Below are 22611 nucleotides of genomic sequence, written 5' to 3'. Positions count from 1 at the left end.
AAAAAGATATTCAATTTTTTTATTAGATATGGGATGGGACTTTTCATCAATTGCATGAAAAACTCAAGCTTAAATATATTTCTAACACTAATTTCAATGATTAATTGCTTTATTTTTTTTTCTTGAAATAATTATCAAAACGTAAGATGGTCAACTTAATGAACTTCTCTAACATTTATTGATCTTCTAATTTAAACTGTTTTTTGACATAAAAATATGGCACTTAGGGATAGCCATGGCTACTACACCTATTAGCCCACAATATTTTATCACTTCAATTTCTTCTCTTTGAAGCTTCATTCACAATCTTCAACACAAAAAGTCATTCAAATTCCAAGGTTTGGTCATGTGTGTTTTAATTAAACATTCTTTTGCTGAATTCCTAATGTGTAATTTATGTCACCAAATCTTGAAGTTACTTTTAGTAGGTATAAATTTAATTACTTTGAAAAGAAAGTATAAATTCAATTAGTGTAAAAGAAGAAGCTATAATTTTAATTTGTATGCACTTTCACCCAATCTTTGGGGTATAAACTTGATTGTTAAACATTTCAACAATCTCTCTCTATATAAATTACAATAAATTTTAGATATAAACTAGAATTTATAATTTAAAATTATGAGACAACTGATATGTTATGTGATTTTTTTTTCCTCTTCCAAAGGTACATTTCCCTCCTCAATTTTATTATAACCAGAAACTAAAATTAGGCAATGCTGCTTTATTAATGGTAAAAAAATAGTACTATTTTGAGAAAATTAAATTAAATATTAGAGTAATATTTAAAATAGCGTTTTTTTTTGTTTGACTTAAGTATCTTCAAATGAAGTTAAAGTCTTTAAGTGTGTCAACTATTAGACATTATTTAATGCTCACATTCCCCTCTTCATATTGCATTTCTTAGAGATCAAATTTTCAACGAAAGAACCACTTAATAATGCCACGATCCTTCATTGGCTCACTCTGCTTGTAAGAAAATTATAAAAAAAAATATCTTGATATTGTAAAGTTTGGTTTCGTAAGCTATTAATAAATAAATAAATTAATTAAATAAAAATAATGCCGATTATAGATGAAAAGAAAAAACTAAAAAACAATACAAATTTTATGATCTTGATCTCCCATGTTTTGTTTGGTAGAGAAATTACATAGGACTGAAAAAAAAAGGGTTAAAAAAAGTTAAGATATAAAATAAAAGGTAAAAGTTTGTAAAAGTGTTTAAATTGAAGTATATAAATGGATTCTTGTAATTAAATTTGTCAATTTAATTTAATTGGTGTAATTTGAAAAACAAAAAGTTTATAAATATATATTTAATTACCATTTCATTCAAGAATGCTTTTGCATTCCAATTTTTTTTATTAAACATTGATAACTTATAATGAAATGCTTTTGCATTCCAATTTTTTTTATTAAACATTGATAACTTATTTTTAAGTATTTTAAGTCAAGATGACACTATCCAAATAATAAAAATAGTTATTTTAATATACAAGTTAATTTATTTTTCTTGAATATGAATTTAGTAATATATGGAGTAGATATGCAATTTCTTTAGATAGGATAAGATTTTTTAAGATATACATTGTTAAAGTTTATAAAGTTTGTGTACTTCTTTCACTCTCCATTTACATAATAATTTTTTTAATCAACTCAACATTGACAAACCAAGTTGAGCATTGAATTTCATGTTATTTTGTCATCAAACTCTTTATTTTTTCAACTATGGCTTTCCTTTTTTCTTCACCAAACTTTCTTCCTTTTTTGTTACTAAATTTCCTTGAGATTTAATGTTAGCTTGTGACCTAAAAAATATATGGATTGATTTTCCGTGTATCATTAACTACTAAAGCAAATATCTACCTTCTTTTGTGACAACATATGATCAGTTCTTCCTCTAATTGTAGTCAAGATTTGTGTTTATTTTTATAATTTTTTCAAAGTTGATGCTACTTTTCTTCAAACCATCAATTATTTTGGTCGTTTTTATTTGAACACTTGTCTGAAATTTAAATATAGAATCAGTCAAGTAATCACTTCTTCTTTTTTGCGAGCTATATGTTGGTATAACCATATTATATGTCTACTATTTTTTGAGTACTTGACTTTTAAATGGACAATCAACATAACTACCTCTAGCCGATTTAGCAAAAAATGACCTAAAAGATTTTATATTATGAACAAGTATATTGTACAACATATTTTAGTATCAATGTTTTTGTCATGTCATGTTAAAATTTGTTCTCAATTTAGTATAATTGTGTCTTAACTTGTTACTTTAAAAGTTTATTAAAACTTCACTAAAAAGTTTTAGAAAATCACATAGGATATTGAGGTCAATGAAAGATCTCGTCAATAGATGGATTAAAAAACATGATTTTAACTCTTTGATTAATTGAAATCCAATGTATATTTTGAATTATCAAGATTACTAATATGACAATGGAGCGTTTTTATGAGGGATAATTTTTCCTAAAGTTTTGTTAAAGAAAGTGGTGGCTCAGCAAGTCATGTCATCAGGATGTTGTTCTAAAGAAAATCTCATCATTGAGCAAATGTAACATTTCTTACCAAACTAGTAAATTTTGCTTTCGTGAAACCAATAGTGATAATATTAAAATCCCAAAACGAGACTTTTAGTGTGGATCAATATTTGTTTGTTATTGATTAGCTAGAGGAGATTTGTCCTTGTAATGGTCTTTTTTTTTAGTTTTTCGCCTTTCATACACTATCAAATATCATTCTTTTGAGTTTTTTAATTTAAAAAATTAAAGTAAAATATTTATCGTGTCATGTCCATAAGTGACAAACCTCAGTATCCGATTTTTTATCAACTTAAGCTTCTTTAATCTAGTAATGAATCATAATTACTTCATGGAATTCATGTACTTTATAAACTCCTTTGTCATGACAAGAAAAGTTGGTTTAACATACAAATATTCTTGTCAATAATCATATGATTGATAATGTTGGTCATTATTCTTGGGTAAAAATGCATCCTTCTTCCTAAATTAAGTGTTTTCTTCAAAAGTGTCTTTTATTAGTTCTTTCACTCAACCAGGATTAATAACTTTTTTTTCTTTAATTCATTTATTGGTCGTGATTTCTTCATCTTTGATATACTATGCAACACAAATATAACCCTTGTTATGTTTTCTATTTTTCTTTATATTAAAGGCTTTTCAAATGGGTAATGATAATTGCATAAATAAAAAAGGTGGTAAACATGGACCAATTGAGGTCATTTTGACTCAGTCAACTAAAATTTCTTATATGTTTTTTAAATTCAATATCTCTTTTTGTTTTAATTTTAATATATATATATATATATATATATATATATATATATATATATATATATATATATATATATATATATATATATATTGTATATGTATATTAAAATCACACATGTGAATATTTTCTAAGTCTTTAATTGGTTAGTTAATGTCTCTAATTGGATAAATTTTATTTTTACATGTTAAATTATTATATTATAATTAGTAATTGAAACTTAATATGCAAGTATTACTAATATAAGTTATAATATTATTACATATTTGTATACTTCAGATAATACATTATAAAAAAGTTAATTTTTGAAAAGATAATTTTTTAGTTTAAAAGAATTGGTCAAACCAAGCTAGTATATTGAAAATTTTAACTTACCTTACCAAATTAGTGGTTAGCTAACTGTTGATCCATTTTACCATTCTTGAGATTGAAGAAAAGGAAAAAGGGAAAGAAAACATAAGGAGCATTCAAAGAATAATCCCAAGGAACATGAGAAGAAACAATTTTCTCACTAAAAAAGTTGCTTACTTTTTTGTTGTTTGGATTTGTAAATTGTAGGATTTATTTCCTTTAATTTATTTGTAATTTCATGTGCAAATAGTAATTGTAATTTAGATTGTAATTGCCTTTAGTTGAAATTCAATCAAACCAAATACGAGCATCAAGTTCAGACAAGAGAAAGAAGAAGCATATAGGAAATGTGACACAAATATGAAAAACATGGGATTGATATTTGTCATTGATCTAGATCTAGAAGATTTTAGATTTTAATTTTTGAATTTTCCTATATTCTTGTAGAGTCCATAATTCAAGCTTCATATAAATTAATTTCATACTATATGAAGTAAAGATGAGATTCAATTCTAGACTTAATTTCATGTTTATATGTTAAGCTTCTAATACATATTTAAACTGTGTCATGTTAGCATAAATTCCTTTGACACACACATCCACAAGCATACCTACATTTGGTCATGGAACTTTTATGGTAACAGTGAAAAAACGTCCCAAATACCCGTTCAAAGATTCTCCTACATGTATTAAACAAGTCTCATATCTTCAGTTATTTAGTTGCGACTTTCATCCTAAACATTTTAGAGATTTATTTGAAAGAAGATACCGTATAGGATCTAATTAATATTTTTTTATCCTTATTTGTATCTATTCTTATATAATTATTATTATTATTATTTATTAATTTTCTAGTTCTATATGAGTATTTGAGAAACAGAGTTAATTTATTCTCTCCAAAAGAATGTTCCTTAATTATTAGAAGAATACTTGATATATTCAATCTTTCAAGTATTAGCTCACAAAATGAGTAATAGAAAATCAATGTTAATTGTCTTGTCTGGAAGAAAGTTTCTCAAATAAGATGTCTTGTTGCTCAAGCATCACCTCTCTATTTTCTTAAGCTTATATTTAAGTGTTTAGTGTACTATTTTGAGATGATATTGAATGGATGATTGTAGCATATCTATTTTGGTGAGAAATTTGTGAAAGCATTGAATAACTAACTATAAACTGAAAGATGTGATGATTTATTTGGATAAGAGGTGACAAATACCTGAAATGATATTTTAATTTCATTTTCTTATGGTATTGAGTGTTACAACTCATTAACGAAATATCAATAGTTTAAATAATATAAATTAAAATATCATGTGATAGTTAACACAAGTCAAGTATTAATCTATACTACTATTTGTTTAACTAAGGCCTTTTGAAATACTTTACACAAACAAGTGTTTCTTTACTATTTTATTATTTTTCTTTTTAACTCTTTTCTTTCTTTCACCCACGTTTTGAATGCTGTTAACATTTTTTAATCGTTTGTGCTTAAAACCCATACAAAAAAAAAATCCGTAAATTATATTTGTAATTATCTAAAATTTTCGAAGTACAATTTTAGTCCTTTTTTAAAAGAAATTATTCATTTCTTATCGGTCTAAAATATATCATTGTTAATCTGTCAAACACTATTTAAACCACTTTTTTAATAAGAAGTTTTCTAAATCGCTAGAAAATTAAAAGTGTTACATTAAAAAATTAAAGATATGAATAAAAAAGCAGTAAATTTTATAATTTTGAAATTTGTAAAATGATAAAAAAAAAACCATTTTTTTCCTTCAAGATCAGCCCACGCGTTTCTAAATTAAATCTAGCAAATTTACAATCATTTGATTTCAAGCTTTTACAAACCCCCGACAGCTTCAAATCAAAAGATTTAAAAATGTAATTTTTAGTCGCAATGTATTAACAATACACATTATTACATTACCCCTGTTTTCATTAACACATGATAACTCCTTAGACATAACATAAAACACAAATCTCAAACGATTGTTTTCTGTTTTGTTCGACGGTGCAACACTGATGTTGGCATTTCTCTCTGTCTCTCTCATCCACAAAAGTTACCACATCTTGCGGGCATTAGCTCTTGAAGAAGTCATTGTTACCTTAAACATTCAGAGACATGAACCTTTAATGTATACACCCCATACTAGTGCCGATAACTTAGGCATTGCACGTGTTACACCCTTCTCTTTTCCCCTTAATACTCCTACAACCTCCCTCTCTTTCCCTTCAAAAGCTCACTCTTTTTCTCCCTTCTCTTCACCCTTTCCCTTTCTCTTTCTCCTTCTCTCTGCAACGTAACCTTCTTCTTGCAATGGCAACTGCAACTTCCTATGTCACATCGCCACCTCCATTGAAAAATGAGCTTGACATCGTTATCCCCACCATAAGGAACCTTGACTTTCTTGAGATGTGGAGGCCATTCTTTGAGCCTTACCATTTGATCATTGTGCAGGATGGTGACCCCACCAAAACCATTAAGGTTCCACCTGGTTTTGACTATGAACTCTACAACCGCAATGACATCAACAAGCTTCTCGGTCCAAGGGCCTCTTGCATCTCCTTCAAGGACTCTGCTTGCCGCTGCTTTGGCTACATGGTGTCTAAGAAGAAGTACATCTTCACCATTGATGATGACTGCTTTGTGAGTTTTTCTTTCCTTTCACCTTTCTGGGTGTCTCGATTTTGTTAATGGACAAAATCTACACGCATGGATTTCCAGAGTGACACAAATTTTGATTAAAGTACAGAACAAAAAGCATATGAAAAAACCAGATCAAAGTTCTGCATTTGTTTGCTCTTTTGTTCGATGTTTGGAGAGATCTTGAAGTGATTTTTTTGAACTGAGTGACCAATTTCATGCCTCCATGCAACAATGATTTTGGTTGCAGATTCCCCTGTGCCCTCTAGATTACGGATTCTGTTATTCTGCTCTGCATCATTGTTATTCTCCAAATGTTTTCAATGTGCAACTGGTGCTGTTGCTGTTTTCTTTTTTACTTTTTGGCCATTGCATGAGTTAGATCCATGTTTTGTGGTCTGTGATGATGAACTTCCTCTTCAAGGTGTTTAGATTATTAGTGAAATATTATTTTGCTCATCTGTGCTATGAGATTTGGTAGTTTTAAGCATTGTCTTTGAAAATTGCCTTTCTTCTTACAATTCTACCTGCTAGGGTGTAATTTTTACTGCAAAATATTACATTGGTATATATTCCATAGTGTTAACTTTGTCCTTTATCTGTTGAACTCACATGTCATTAGTGCCATATCTTCTGCGGACCTTGGATTTATCAGTTGATTTTATAATCATTTGTCTATACTTTTATATGATGATTAATATCTAACTTTTTCTGCTGCTACATTTTTCTGAATTAAATTAAATTAAATTATTCACTAGTTTATTGTTTTTATGGCCCAGGTTGCCAGTGAACCATCTGGAAAAAAGATTAATGCTCTTGAGCAGCATATTAAAAACCTTCTGTGTCCATCCACACCATACTTCTTCAATACCCTTTATGACCCCTTCAGAGAAGGAGCAGATTATGTTCGTGGATACCCTTTTAGTCTTCGTGAAGGTGCACCAACTGCAGTTTCTCATGGTCTTTGGCTCAACATCCCAGACTATGATGCTCCTACACAACTTGTGAAGCCTCTTGAGAGGAACACTAGGTATATATATAGTACCATATAACATAGCAATACCCTTATTTTGAACCTTCTACCTAACAAAAACTACAAAGTGTTAGCCTATACAATTTTGATTGTGACTCTTGTCATTGTGTACAAGGTATGTGGATGCTGTTCTGACCATTCCAAAAGGCACTTTATTCCCAATGTGTGGAATGAACTTGGCATTCGATCGTGATCTCATTGGACCTGCGATGTACTTTGGTCTCATGGGAGACGGTCAACCAATTGGACGCTACGATGATATGTGGGCTGGTTGGTGCTGCAAGGTCAGTTTCTTTGCTTTATTCCAGTGTAAAACTTTATAGGAACAGTTAAATGGATATTTAGAAATGCTTAAATTTGTACATACAATTGTTTTACCAAAAGTTCCCTTTAGACAGTTAGTAAAATTAAGCAGTTATTTCTTCTGATAACATGATCTAATCACACACTTATTGAATCAGTACTTGTTATGTCAGTACTCATCAAAGCAGAACTAAGGTTAGATTGTTTTCATTAAGTTATTCTGCAAAGTTTCCTTAAACACGTACATAAATTTGTGTTATAGATAAGTTCGGTAAATAGATTCCTTACATGCATACCCTTATAAGCTATATGAATATTATAGCAAAAAAACAAATGAGATACTTTGATGATGGTGATTCAGGTGATCTGTGATCATCTGGGGCTAGGAATCAAGACTGGTCTTCCATACATCTATCACAGCAAGGCAAGCAACCCATTTGTTAACCTGAGGAAAGAGTACAAAGGCATATTCTGGCAGGAGGACATTATTCCATTCTTCCAGAATGTTGTGCTTCCAAAAGAATGCACCACAGTGCAGAAGTGCTACATTGAGCTCTCCAAGCAAGTCAAGGAAAAGCTTTCAAAGATTGATCCTTACTTTGACAAGCTGGCAGATGCCATGGTTACTTGGATTGAGGCTTGGGATGATCTTAACCCTGTTGGAGCATCTAAGGCCAATGGCAAAGCATAAACAGGTCTTGGTTAGCAACCACTGAAACTGGACTAGAAGTCGAACTATTTTTATTCTGTACTTTTTTTAAGTATTTCTTTTCGATTTACAATTAGTGTCACTTAAGTTTGCAGCATTGTTAGCTGTAATTCTATTTTTTTCACTTCATGCTTTGAGATTATGAAGAATAAAGTACAATGGTCTAGTTGTTTTCTTGTGATTTTTGTACCCTTAGTAGACACACATCACTCAGGACCTTATCACTTGCTGGTTCTGAAGTTCAAGTGAAGCAAGTGTTATTATAGGAAGAATATCAATGTATGGCTCATTACCAAATCAACAGTGATCGAGTTTTCAAACTGATATGTTCAGGAAGTTTGATTTTTCTTCTGTAATTTTTCTGCCACTCAAATCATCTCCTTTTCATCAAATGCTAGCTTGAATTTCTAAACATAAAATATTTATAACAGTGATTTCCCTCTCATGAGAAGATGAAACAATCCAATTAGAGTTTAACTTCCATACGCAGACAATGTAAGAAAATAATTTCATCAATCAACAAAAATCATTATTTATCAATATAACTTTTAAGTTAATTATTATAAGATTCAATATGCTTATCAAATATAACTATTTGTGATTGGATGAAAATGCAAAAACTCTTTACGATGTCTGTATGTAGACTATTTATTCAACCAGTTTATATGAAAAATTACAAATAACTTGAAAAACTTGTCAAACCAAATTGATGGAGATAGAAATAGTTGCTGGTATAGAGAATTTGGAAATACTAGTTATAGAACAAGACAAGAAAACCAGTATTTTGGTAGAATAAACTTTCCAGTGTCAACTTTTTTTGTTACTAGTTTTCTTATTACTGCAATAGAAAACTTATGTTGTTGATATTATGGTAGTTTGATTTCTGGCACTGAACTTTGGTATTTCTTCGATTGCACGAATAAAGCAAAACTACAGCAACACTAAAATGTGATGATGAAAATTTCATTAACTCACTGCTGTTTGCATTCACATGAGATGATTACGTAAACATTAATTGTAGTGTAGCTGCAATGGACACGTTTGCAAGTCCTTTATGTGATGTGGAAGGTTGTGACATAGGTTTAATGTGAGAAATTGTTGTGCATGAGCAGTGGCTAGCTGTATTTTGGTTCCATTGGATGGTCATAATTGAAAGTTTGTAATAAACTGTGTAATGTACTAAACTAGGTGCTCAGTTAGTTCTGGCAATTTATTGTGACATTGGGATATGTGACCTTAGGTGTCTGATGTGGTGAATCCGTATAGTTGTTGTCCATAGCTTTTGGGATTTTATTTAGTACTTACAGAATATGCCACTGTTCTGTTCTTAGCTACTGTTGTTTTACTCTCACCGACACTGATGGTGAATTTTTAAAAAGAAATTACATAATTCACACTGTTATTAAAATTTTTATTTTAAATTAATATGATTTCATGGAAAGATTGATAAAGTTTTATTAAGGATTATTTTTATTAGATATTGGATTTGAGCAGTATCATTCAGCAGGTTTAATCACTTCAGTTCATCTAAGTAGTTTGAGGGTGAACTTTTTCAGAATTGTAGACACTGTTGCTAAAATTGTTGTGAATCGAATCTGCTAAAATTAATTAAGAATAAGGAAAAATTCCTTCTATATTTTTTTTTTCAAATCTTTCTTGCTCCAAGATTTATAAAATAAATAAATAAACCAAAAAATTATGTATAATAAATGTTATTTAATTATGTAAATATTTATAATCTTATAAGAAATGCGATAACCAAAACAATAAGTTTTTTGTTGATTTAAATTTTCACCTAACTTCAAATAATGATATGTTAATTTATTGTTTAACATAACATTAAAAAATATACATTTTGCTATCATCAATTCAATCACAATTGAGCTAATCCGTTATCCATTATAAATCAATTTGATTTTAAAAATACTAATGTTTATCGGTTTTGAAATATATTGAGCATTACAAGAAATCTCTTCTTTTTTAATTAACACGTCCATTTTAAGACAGAACATTTACAATTTTCTATTAAGAATATTCTCCATGAGTTAAAAATGTGTGGCAAGTCATTTTTAACACTGATATTTCTGCATCTAACAATGTTTTGTAGACGCAAACAAAATGTTGACAAAATTGAACCCTGTATGTTCCTCAATTAAAATGGCAGTACAGTCCACACCATTTAAAGCCAACCATTCTTAATGAAATTTCAGTATGAAGATAAACTAGTAAACATAGTCATGTTATATTGCTGTAAATTAACATCACACTTCATGAATCTCAACAATCTTAATACCAATAATAAATTATTGGAATAAACTACATAATAAATAAAATCGGTTCCATGCACATGGATTGCACCAATTCAGTGACTATTTTTTTAAAAAAAACATTATATAACCACCAAACATTTTGAGCATCCGTCAAGAACCTGCATACTCAAGTGTAGTGACCATTAAATGTCATTATTTTTACACTAGGAAAGGACTTCAACAGCTTCTATACAAGAGGGAAAAGACAGAAATATGTAGAGCTAAACGTGAAAGGCGATATTTCAATTTCCTTTTATTTTTCTTTTTCGCTCAATGTTTGAAACTTCAACTACTATAAGAAACAACAAATACAGTCACTAGGAAAAAATAATCCACACAGTACAATTTCCATAATAATCCCAAAAAGAAAAAAATAAATGACAAATTCTAACATCTAATTTGATGCATGGTGCCTTAATCTCCCCTCAGCATTTTGCATACTTGTTAATTGAGAAACAAGGCACATTATCTACTTTTACCCGTTTACCTCTGCAAAATTTAGTGAAGACAAATGGATTTCTTTAGTAACCATAATTTAGAACTCCATGACCTCTAGATTGATGAAAATAATTTCAAAACTTTTTGAGCTAAGATGTGACAGTATCTTCAGTCCTTGGCTTCTTACTTTTCGGTTCTTCTTCGTCTTCCTGATTGAGAGCTCCATTGATAGCTTCAGGACCCAAAAGAGAGACATGCTTGCTAGTAATTGTACGACCTGCCCTCAGTTTTGGACCCCAGTGTCTTTCAGGATTTGGAAGAAAGCGTGCAACTTTCTTAGCTTGAGCCTTGCTGAGAGATGCTACAGCACGAGCAAAATTGGCCTGAAAATGACAGACAAGGAAAGTTCTAGTCAACACACCACACCTGATCACAGTCCAACCAAACCATATGCCAAAATACGAACAATAACCAATATCTAAGTTCATGGAAATTCACCACATGGCCCAAAGTCTTGCTACACAATAAGTAAATAACAACGGATATAAGTTACATTACACAAATATTTTCCCATGTCTTAGTAGTTCATGGTTTTAACTAATATATGTTTAGTAACTTGTTGAAAGATGTTTGTGGTGCTTAGGGCTTCATAATACCAAGTTTGGCCAAACAAAGATTTGTAAAAGCATAAGCTTTGTATTACTTCTAACTCACCCACCACAAACCTGTGCACACATCTCAGTTTAGATCAAATCCTCCTCCATGACTTGCTTGAATTATCCACCCAATAGCACATAATAAAAAATGTTGGGATAAGGAGAAGGGGAGTAACCCCATCTTGTATGAGACCAAAGCTTTAATGATTAACATACCTGTAGAACTGGTTCCTTTGAAAGTATGATGCTTCCTGATTGATCTGCTGGCTGAGGCTTCACTGGATGATTTTTTACCTGAAGGGAGAGATAATCAATGAATTGAGTAAAAATGCAAATCATTCTTTATAAATTTTCCCAGTATACCCAAGCAAACCAAATAAGTTCTACTCAGCGTCTTTAAATGGGGCAATGTGTTCTATCTAGGAGTGTTTTATATACATGTCAGAAAAATCTAATTCTGCAGCAAAAAACAAAGCCAACATATAAATAAAAAGGTTTTAACCATGCGTGATCACTTACCCAGCAACGCATAATATCCCAAATAACATCCATGGGTGCATCTGATTTGAGCCCCAATGGATTAACATGAGTTCCAGATATTCGATAGCCTGCATTGATCACTGCAGAACGGAAAATAATTGCTGATGGAGAAGTACATTTTAGGGTCGCACAGAGGTTGTGCAGACTCAAAAATAGGGGAACATCGGGCAATTCCTGCAAAGAATATACTCATTTAATATTAGAGTTTAGAAGATTTGGGTGAATTAATTGCAATGTAAAATGTTACGTGCATGCATCTCAAATGAACATGGAAACACACCTCTGATATTGTAGTCAACACAGCTGAAATGCGATCGTAAGCTGGATATCTGTCTTTCATAGATTTCACATCTGCTAGAATAGCAGCTACCCATTCTTGGTCGTGGATAGGAGCAGACCATATAGGACCACCCATATTGAATTTTTTCCCACAGTCAGTGCATTCTTGAGGAACAACAGGACCAAAGCCAGGCAAATATCTGACACTGGTATTCTGAAAAAGTAAAATGAAATTATGTTCCTCCCCTCAACATGTCATGGTTTTTAAACAGCCAAGAAAGCAACAAGTAGTATAACATGCCAACCCCTTGGTCTATTGCTAAAGCATAACCCCAATCCTCAAAACACAGAGGTCAAGAGAACGATAAAATTTAAGTATAATTTAGACAACGTCCCATGATGTTAGAGCAATAATTTGCACTTATGTTCTTTTTTGTTTAAAAGTTGTACTACCTCCCTTATTTTGTTAAGGTGATTTTGTGTAATTTTTTTAGTAAAAGGGTGTCCAAATATGCAAGGTGTGATTAGTGCTAACCATGGAGATCAGTGTATTTCTCTATTTGGATCCTTAGTGTGGTAGTTTTAATTCTTTGTTGCGTATTGCAGTCCAGGCAAACTTCACCAGCACTAAACTCAATATATGACATTAAACATTCGAACAGAATGGTAAAAGTAACACTTCCAGACGTCATAATAGAATTGATTATCCACCACAACTCCATATTACATTTTACATACATAGGGTTCTCTATTTATAATAGAAGAAATATGGGCTAAGCCCAAAATACAAATGAGAAATAATAACAAACCGACTAAAAGATAAAAGATAATATAACTAACACTCCCCCTCAAGCTGGAGCATACAAATTGTATGAACTAAGCTTGGAATAGATGAACTCAGTGTTAAACTAGATGATTTGTCTTCAAGAGTGTGAGGCAAACATAGATGAACTAACAACAGCTTGTGAAACTTCAACTTCAAAAGTGGATGAAGGAAAGCAGTGGTGGACAATGACAATCTGCAAGGACTGATTCCCAATCAATGATGGATGAGTGACGGGATCAACAGTGGTAGCTGAAAGCTAAGAGCTACAAAACTGCAGGGACTACACTAAATTCTCATCAATGATGGATGGGTGACGGGATCAACAGTAGTAGCTGAAATCTACAAAACTGCAGGGACTACACCCATATATATGTGACTTGACTTGCAGTGTCTTGGAAACGTACTCCCCCTTAGTGTGAAGGGCGGAAATGTGGAATATCACAGTTGCTGGACCACTAAAACAGAAACAAAATATTTAAGCTATAATGCTGAAATAAAGGCATCAAAGATCCAAAGATACATTGGAGGTCCAAAATTCTTTGCTGGACAACTCCCAAGTGGTGATACTTAGCAGTGTATCACAAGAAGATCGGGCTAAACTCTAGCCCAAGAAGAACTGACGCAGTTGCGTCTGTCTGAGGCGGTAGCGACTGTAGCGGTGGTTGACTGCTATAAAACTGTAGGGACTAAATTGCCATCACTGACTAATGGGGCCTGTAGTGGCTGGAAGCGACAAAACTACAGGGACTGTCATCACTAACTGACGAGGTGATGGGGGCCTACAGTGGTTGGAAGCATACGGTGCCTGGACAGCGGCAAACGGCGCGGGACAGCGGCAAACGGCGCGGGACAGCGGCAAACGGCGCGGGACAGCGGCAAACGGCGCGGGACAGCGGCAAACGGCGCGGGACAGCGGCAAACAGCGCTGGACAGCGGCAAACGGTGCTGGAACGGCATCAACAGCTGAGACGAAGAACACAACGCAGAAAGGAAGGTCCGACAATGCGGAACGTGCGGCGAGATGAAGATGCTTTGAAGACAGACGAAGATGGCAGCAATGGCTGCTCTGGAAGGTCTGAACAGAGAGAGGGAGGTCCGGCGAGACAACCGGAAGCGTCGCGGTTTGATGCCGATGCTGGGAAGGCGGCGCGTGACAAGCACGCACCCGAGATCTGACGGAGAAGAAGCGGCGCGTGGCGGAGCGTGGGAAAGAGTCAGACGCCGGCACCGGTGGGGTTGGTCGTCGCGTGAAGAGGCGAACCAGATCCAGTGGTCGCCGGACGGAACTGTGACGGTGGCCGGCGACAAGGCGGCGGCGGACTGGCCGGAAAGAAGCGTTGCATGGCGGCGCATGACTGAGAGGTGGCTCTCGAAACCGGCGTGGTTGGCCGTTGCTCGAAGAGACGGTCCAGATCCGCAGGTCACCCGTCGAATCTGTGACGGTGGCCGGCGGCGGCAACGGCGGCGACGATGGCCGGAGTTAGCAGTGACGACAGCAGAAAGTGGCGGCAACAGCAGTGGCACACTGGGTCTGGACTGGTGCTGACTGTGGCAGAGATTTAAGAAGAAAAATGGACTGCCCACCAGAAGAGGATCAGAGAACTTGCTCTGATACCATATTGAATATAGTGAAAAACTATATTTAGATTAATCTCCCTTGTGTAAAATACACATATAGGGTTCTCTATTTATAATAGAAGAAATATGGGCTAAGCCCAAAATACAAATGAGAAATAATAACAAACCAACTAAAAGATAAAAGATAATATATCTAACACTATGCAAAGAAATAACTAAAAAGTTACGTAAATTGAGATGAGCTAAATGCCCTCTAACTATCTTTATTTTCTACTCAGTTCATCCCTGGCACAAAAAAAAGGACAGATCGAATAAAACATATGAATCCTTCTTCACTAGAACGAGTAACTCACTTTAGAGTGTAATGGCAGTAATATCTGTCATTGGGTAGAAAATTAATATTCAAAATTAGGTGCATTTAAAAAAAACATACATGCATATATACATAACAAATCATACAAATGTCAAGAACGACTTATTATCATGACAGCAGGTCTAGGTGTACAAAAAAGTTAGAAAACATTGAATCAGAACGTATTGTGTCAAAATGATGACAATAACAGACTAGAACAGGGTACACACCTTGGAAATGGTCCTTCCAATGGGCTGCAGGTGGAAAGAATCACAACCAGTACACTGATAAACATATGAAAGCTTTAGGGGAGTGTTTTTCATAGCACTGGCAGAACTGCAACCAAGTATTTCCTCTTTCAGTCAACGTAAAAGAAAATTATATTTTATGTCACAATCATTAATTTGCAAACACTAACAATATTTACTGAAGCACATGATAACAAAAGTAGAGAACTCACGTATATATGCGAACAAAAACACGTAGATAAAAGTCCATCTGCACGGATAGCACAGGAACAATATACCTCTTGTACCGATTAGCATGACTCTGCAATTGGTAAGAAAACATCACACTTAAACTTTCATAATATAGATAGATACTAAACTGATTCAAACTTTTGCACAATATTTGATCTTTGATGACTGATTGACTATTTAACATCAATCTACGCATCCAAATAACAGGAGGACACAAATTAAGTATTAACAAACATTCAAGAAATTCCACATGATATATATACCTCAATGCAAGCCAGCACAATCCTCAAAGCCATTTCATGGCAATATTTCCCTCTCAATGGGTATGATCCATATCTAGTATGAATAGCAATTCTTAGATGTTCGGTCCACCAATCAAACAAATGCCAAAGAAAGTTTAAAGCCAATAAGAGTAATAACATTACTTCGAATAGCAGACCTCCCCATTCCCACCACAGAGCACAGCCATGTCTGTTGCAGTACACATCAGCATACCTCCATCAACAACAGATTGAACTGCTGAATCCAGAAACACAGAAGGTGAACCATAAGGATCAAGATCAACCTGAAAAAAATATCACCCATAAAGATCATGAAAAGCACATTTCCTCAGAAAGGTTAACACAAGTACATAATCGTAGCATCCACTTACCACATCAAATTCTTTAGGGTGGGTTATCATATATACACGAGCGTCAGCAAGATGAGACTCAACTTTTGAAACTGCAACTGAACCATTGAATTTGATGTTTCTTCTACAAGCATCAACAGAAGCTGCCAAATGCAAAACAAAAAGAAAATGTAGTAAGCATGCAGATGCTTAATGATAGGATGTAGGGTGATAGGTATAATGGGTTTAGGATAGAAGGAAGAGGAAATGAGAGGGCAGTTAGGAGGGAAGAGTTGTTTGACAGTTAGTTAGCTAGTGGGAAGGGGAAAAGAGACTTTATAAATAGGGTGTGGGTTCTGTATAGGGGGCAGGATTGATTTTAGTATTCTTTTGTAAAGACAGGAACTTTTTGTCCTGTGGAGGGGGGTTAGGCTCCCTGGCTTTTGCTAATTGTGTACATTGTTTGAATAGTCAATACAGAAACCCATTCTTTTTACCGATTGAGTTCTTGAGTGTGAGTGTGTGAGTGATTGTTTTAGATAGGTTTCATACCCAGAAACCTATCACTTAAGCTCAAAACAGATAATATCAATTGTAAATACTCGATGAGCAGACAAACCATACAAAGGAAGAACTTTCTATGTTTAAAACTATAGAATAAAATTCAAGGACAATATAAGCTGAAAAACCCGTGAAACACCTTGATCGTTGTCCACAGCAACAACCTGACCAATTCCATCCACTTCGCGGGCATATCTGAGAGACCTTAGCCCAGATGCAGACAAAGCCTGTATGCCGGCAAGAGAACAGTTATATTATACACATGATACTTGATCTGGATTTGAATTTCAGTGAAAAATATTTAAATTAAATCAATATTGAATATACAACAATGATGGTGTCAAGATGACGTTAAAGAGTTCCTATATAAATAAAATATAGCAACTACACAAAACCTCAAGAACTCTCGGGGGCTTCAGTTCCCTCCGTCCCTTTCCTTCTGAACCATTGATTTGACCTTCTGTAGTGCTGCACTCTTCAGTGACCTTCACTGACTCTTCTTCCACAGTGCTGCAAGGTTCTTCTGGAGATATCTCTTCCTCTATTTTGCATTCCCCATTAGATTTATGTTCTTCTGGTGGAGTTGTGTCAAGTTCTTCCTCCTTAACCAATTCAGAAGGTTCACTATTTTCAAGTACCTTTGGCGCCCCTTTTGTTTTCTTGGACAACTGCGCCTCGTGCTCTTGCTTCCTTTTCGATATAAATGTTCTCAAAACAGCGACTGATATGTCCCTGTTATTAACCTAATAATTATAAAGAAGGAAGAAGGGTCAGTCTATACTAAACGAATATTGAATTCATCAGTTCACGCCTAGAAGAAAAAGTTAATAAACAGAGGAATTACATATAAACGTAACAAAAGAGAACGAATAAAGGCTTTCTCATAAAATCATACTAGTAACCATCTTAATAACCAATAACCGTCATCTCAAACAATTGAAAAGGTTCTAACATCATCCAATTCTTCAACTTTCAACATTTGCCTATCATGAAACATACAAAAGATGTATCTGATGACATAGGGAAAACTACAAATTTCAACTGGGTTTCCCAGCACAAGCAATATTTCAAAGCCAAACCCCCAAAAAAACTAAAATTTATGTAAATAAAAAGGCAAACTTCATCACCTGAGTTTTGTTGTAGAAGACTTCATTTTTTGCGTGCATGAGAATCTCAGCTTCTCCTTCCTTGATGATTTTGTAGTCATTGAGATCTGAAGACATTGTCGTTCCTATATCATGCAAAAACAAATTTACGGTGTGGTCCTTCTCTTCTGCTCGTTCTACGGTTTTCGAGCAGAAAAATGACCAAACCTTGAAAAGAGAAAGAGGTTTTGTTCCGATTCTAGTTGCTGTAACAAGCTTCAATTGCAGTTTTAGAACGTGGGAATGGGTAACCAACATAGCAAGGGTTTATATACATGGTTTTCAATTGCAATAACTGAAAACCCTATTGCGAAATTTTCAATTTTTCTTATGCAAAAGCGAAACGGTTTTTGTTTTTTTTTTTTTTTCTTAAACCCTAACTGCAACTCAATAATGCCTCGTAGGGTCAAAGTCAAAAAAATTACTAAAGTCGTAAATTACAGAAACGAGTCTTTCTAAGAAAATATACTAAAAAGAGTAAATATTATGTAATGGCCTCGTAATATAAATTAACGTTAATAAATTTATTATTTATGTAATATTACGTAAATATTAAAATCAATCATTCATATATAATTATTTAGTATTTAATTATATCAACTAAAATTATTTTATTATTTAAAATTAAAATAAAACAATGTTTCATTTGAATTTAATTTAAAAACAAGTATAATCATAACTATGTTACTTTAATTACTTTAAAATAATTTTCCAAATCTCTATTTATATAAATTACAATAAAAGTGTTCTCAACTATGAAAAGTTTGTAAAAGTTTCTCTTCAACGAAAATAATGTTGGAGATTTTTTTGTAACTCATATCTTTGAATTTATTTAACCAATATAAAGAAAATTTGTTTTCAATATATCTTTTTTAATTTTATCCATATTTTTAATTAAAATAATTGCATTTTCATTTTTACCTTTAAACGACCATTGCAGTTAACCAAAATTTAATTATTATATAAATTAAAATAATTTTTTAGAATTTATATTTTTAATAAATTCTTTTTAAAATTCAAATAATTATTTAATAATAAAAATTTATATAGATTATTTTCTTCATAATTATTTTTAATAATATTATTTTTTAGTTTAATAAATATTTGCGATAATAGAAAAAGAAAATAGAGACACATCCATGGACTAAATAAAGAAATAAGTTATCAAAAATAAAATGTAATCATAACGTCCCAATTCGATATAAATTTTATTTTAATAAAATTTTATTTTAGTAAAATTGATAAATCAATTAGTCTTTCATCACTTCATTTTATATATATATATATATATATATATATATATATATATATGATTTTTAACTATTAATAAATTATATAAGAGTCATGTTATATATATATAATAAACTCTCTTTTATCTTCTCCGTATTAATCTATATAACTTATATTATATACAAAGATTTTTTTCACACACTTATTAAGCGATACACGAGTATAACATTGCATATTAAAATGAGACAATATATAAATGAGACAATATATAACTAACTAGAGAAGTATAATAAAAATATATTAAACGAGTAATTCTATAGATTGATTATATGAGTTTAGGAATACTTTGACTAAATGAGTTGTTCAGGAATTAGTAAAGCAATTTAAGAATGCATATTAGACAATTCATTCATATATTGATTAGATAAATCTAACATTATATATTAGACAAGCTTTTTCAAACATAGATTATATGACTCTAATAATATATATTAGACGAGTATGTTCATTGACTAATTAGATGAATCTTGCAATATACGTTACTAATTTGACGAGTTAAGCAATACACATTAGATGAGTTTAATAATACACGTTACACAAGTCTATTCATGCACTAACGAGACAAATATTTTGTGCATAAAACATAAAACAAGTCATTTCATGCATTAGTTTGACGAGTCTAAGAATACGTGTTAGGTGAGTCTATCAATTGAGTGATTAAATGAGTCTTGCAATACAAATTGGATGTGTTTTTCCATACACTAATTAAATGAGTCTAGCAATATATATTAGATGAGTTTATTTATATACATTATTTAGGGGTACGAGTTTGAGGTCTCTTACTCAAAACACTCCAAGTGGTCTTGAAGACCTGATGGGCTCCTTAATGGTCCTCCATCATCCAAGTTACATTGTTCCCTCTCCTTTCTTGTCCAAGTTGTGTAGAGAGGTACCTATCAAAGGCACTCCGACACTCAAGTCAGTAATATGATCGATCAATTAGCACAACAAGTAATACATATTATGTGCATTCTCCCCATTAAGTCATACTTGAGACCTTTATTTATAATAATTGTGATGGACCTTTACCTTTCGTTGGCCTAATGATGACTCAATCACACTCTAATCTACATTAGGGGCCTAATTAGTCATTACCATTGATAATTTGATCATACTATTAGGTCATAATGGGTACGACCTAGAGGAACTCGACGCAAAGCAGCTCATTCTTGAAGGAAGACGGCTTAGGTGGTCGACCTGAGTAGACGACCTAGGTGGAAGACCTAGGTGAATGGCTTAGGTGGTCGGCCTAGGTGGCTGGCTTGGGTGGTCGCCATGGGTGGTCGGCTTGGGTGGACGACCTAGGTGGACAACCTGGGTGGACAACCTGGGTGGACAACCTGGATGGTTGACCTGGGTGGATGACTTGGGTGGTCGGCTTAGGTGGTTAGCATGGCCTAGGTGGTCAGCCTTTGTGGTGATCGGTCCTAGGGAAGGCCGTACGGTACACACATATTATATGAGTCTATTAATACACATTAGATAACTCTATTCATTATCCGATTAGACATATCTTACAATACGAATTAGACGAATATATTCATACACATTTGATAAATGTAACAATACATATCAAATGAATGTGTTCATATATTGATTAAACGAGTCTAATATTTAATATTAGATGAATCTATCAATGCATTAATTATACACATTAGACCAATATGTCCATAAATTGATTTATATTTATAATGAATATACTCAACACATATTTGCATAGTCTATTCTTTTTATTTTTATAGAATTTACTCTATATTTTTTCACATGTTATATCCTTTATATTTTTATAAAATTTATTCTTTATATTTTTACATATATATATTGACTTTTCAAACTTATGAATAATTTTTCATGTTGATTTTATTTAAAATTTAATTATAAACTTAAAATATTATTATTTTCTTCAACCTCTAAATATCTTTTAATATAATATATATTTAAATATTTTTTAATATAATATATATTTTGTAATGTTTGGGATAGTGGGTCAATAACTACTCCTCTACAATTAATTGCTAGTTTCCAATCATCACCTTCTATTCCAGTTATCGTTATCCTCGGTATCCCATGTTTAGTTTTGAGAGTATGGGGTGATGTACCTATCAAAAGCACTCTCACACTCAAGTTAGTTGTGAAATCTGGTCTACAATATTAATTTCACAATAAATGCAATCACATTTCTCCTTACCTTACCTTTGTATTTATAGGTTTTGGAGTGAGTTTTAATTAGGGTTAGCCCAATTAAGACCCAAGAGTTCATAAGTATGTTTTGTCTTGTTAATCATATAAGGTTTTATGAAGAGCAATTTACATTGTATTTATCGATCGTATCATCCTCGAAACGTATACCGACTATAATGTATATGGACCCCTCCAAATTTGTTTGGAAAGATGTTCGGTTTCGACAAGTTGGCCAGTTAGTCATAGTAGGAGAATACATTAACCGATCGATTATACAGTATAACTGAATTGAATTTTTTTTAACAAATATAAGAACCAAATTAAACATAACACTGATATTAACACATGTTAATCACCTTGACACATGGTACTGTTATTGTCACGTGACACAATATTAACTTGACACGTGACTTTTTTTCTTAAATTAAGAAAAATTAAAAATAAATAAATAATTTTTTTTAAATATTTAAAAATATTAAAAAAAACTATGAAGTAACACGGAAAAATAGATTAACGAAAATCGATTCTTATTAAAAAAAAATTAAGACAAAATTGACAAAATCGAATGAAAATGAAGAATAAATTGGTATTATAACTTTTTTATTTTTTATTAATTTTAATCCAATTTAATTTGTTCTCTATGAAGTTGTAGTATGTTCCATTAACAGAGTTATAGATTTAGAGTTTTCTTATTAAAATTTGTAATTATAAAATATTCTCTTTTTAATTTTTAAGCATGCTTTCTTTTAAATAGAAAAAATTGTTTAAATATTTAAATTGTTAGATAATTTAATATTTAAAAATACATTTTGTTAATATAACAATAAAATAAAAATATAATTGTTATATTACTATTATTTTTATTAATATTAGTGAAAATAAATGCGGTAAATTAATATGTACATTAATTTTAAATTTAATGTCCTCTTTAATGTATATTTATTTATGTTTATCCTCTTTTGTTAAAATTTGATTTTTATTTGATATAATTAAATCTAAAATGAAAAGGAGGTGATAATTAAGCTGTGC

General features: G+C 32.1%; 2 protein-coding genes across 3 annotated transcripts; one reads left to right on the top strand and one right to left on the bottom strand.

The window, feature by feature from the left end:
- Nucleotides 1–5662: 5662 nt before the first annotated feature.
- On the top strand, nt 5663–8658 carry LOC108344671 (UDP-arabinopyranose mutase 1). Its single transcript, XM_017583115.2, has 4 exons — nt 5663–6296; nt 7073–7323; nt 7442–7610; nt 7991–8658. The coding sequence occupies exons 1-4, from the start codon at nt 5967–5969 to the stop codon at nt 8318–8320; spliced, it is 1080 nt and encodes a 359-aa protein (XP_017438604.1). The 5' UTR covers nt 5663–5966; the 3' UTR covers nt 8321–8658.
- Nucleotides 8659–10875: 2217 nt separating this feature from the next.
- Nucleotides 10876–18456, bottom strand: LOC108345861 (probable tRNA (guanine(26)-N(2))-dimethyltransferase 2). 2 transcript variants are annotated; one of them, XM_017584683.2, is made up of 13 exons: nt 18094–18456; nt 17362–17709; nt 17106–17193; nt 16448–16569; nt 16221–16360; nt 16059–16131; nt 15777–15865; nt 15547–15652; nt 12562–12774; nt 12261–12455; nt 11958–12035; nt 11273–11468; nt 10876–11136 (listed from the first exon to the last, which is right to left on the bottom strand). In XM_017584683.2, exons 1-13 carry the CDS (start codon nt 18367–18369, stop codon nt 11123–11125), a joined length of 1938 nt encoding a protein of 645 aa, XP_017440172.1. In that variant the 5' UTR covers nt 18370–18456; the 3' UTR covers nt 10876–11122. The 2 variants fall into 2 exon arrangements, with proteins under 2 accessions (XP_017440172.1, XP_017440171.1); XM_017584682.2 differs by having other exon boundaries at nt 10876–11468; nt 18094–18455.
- Nucleotides 18457–22611: the final 4155 nt, after the last annotated feature.

The sequence above is a fragment of the Vigna angularis genome, chromosome 8 (assembly GCF_016808095.1).
Source record: "Vigna angularis cultivar LongXiaoDou No.4 chromosome 8, ASM1680809v1, whole genome shotgun sequence".
Lineage (NCBI taxonomy): Eukaryota > Viridiplantae > Streptophyta > Magnoliopsida > Fabales > Fabaceae > Vigna > Vigna angularis.
The sequence above is the reverse complement of the archived record's forward strand: the minus strand, read 5'-3'. Positions and strand labels throughout refer to the sequence as shown.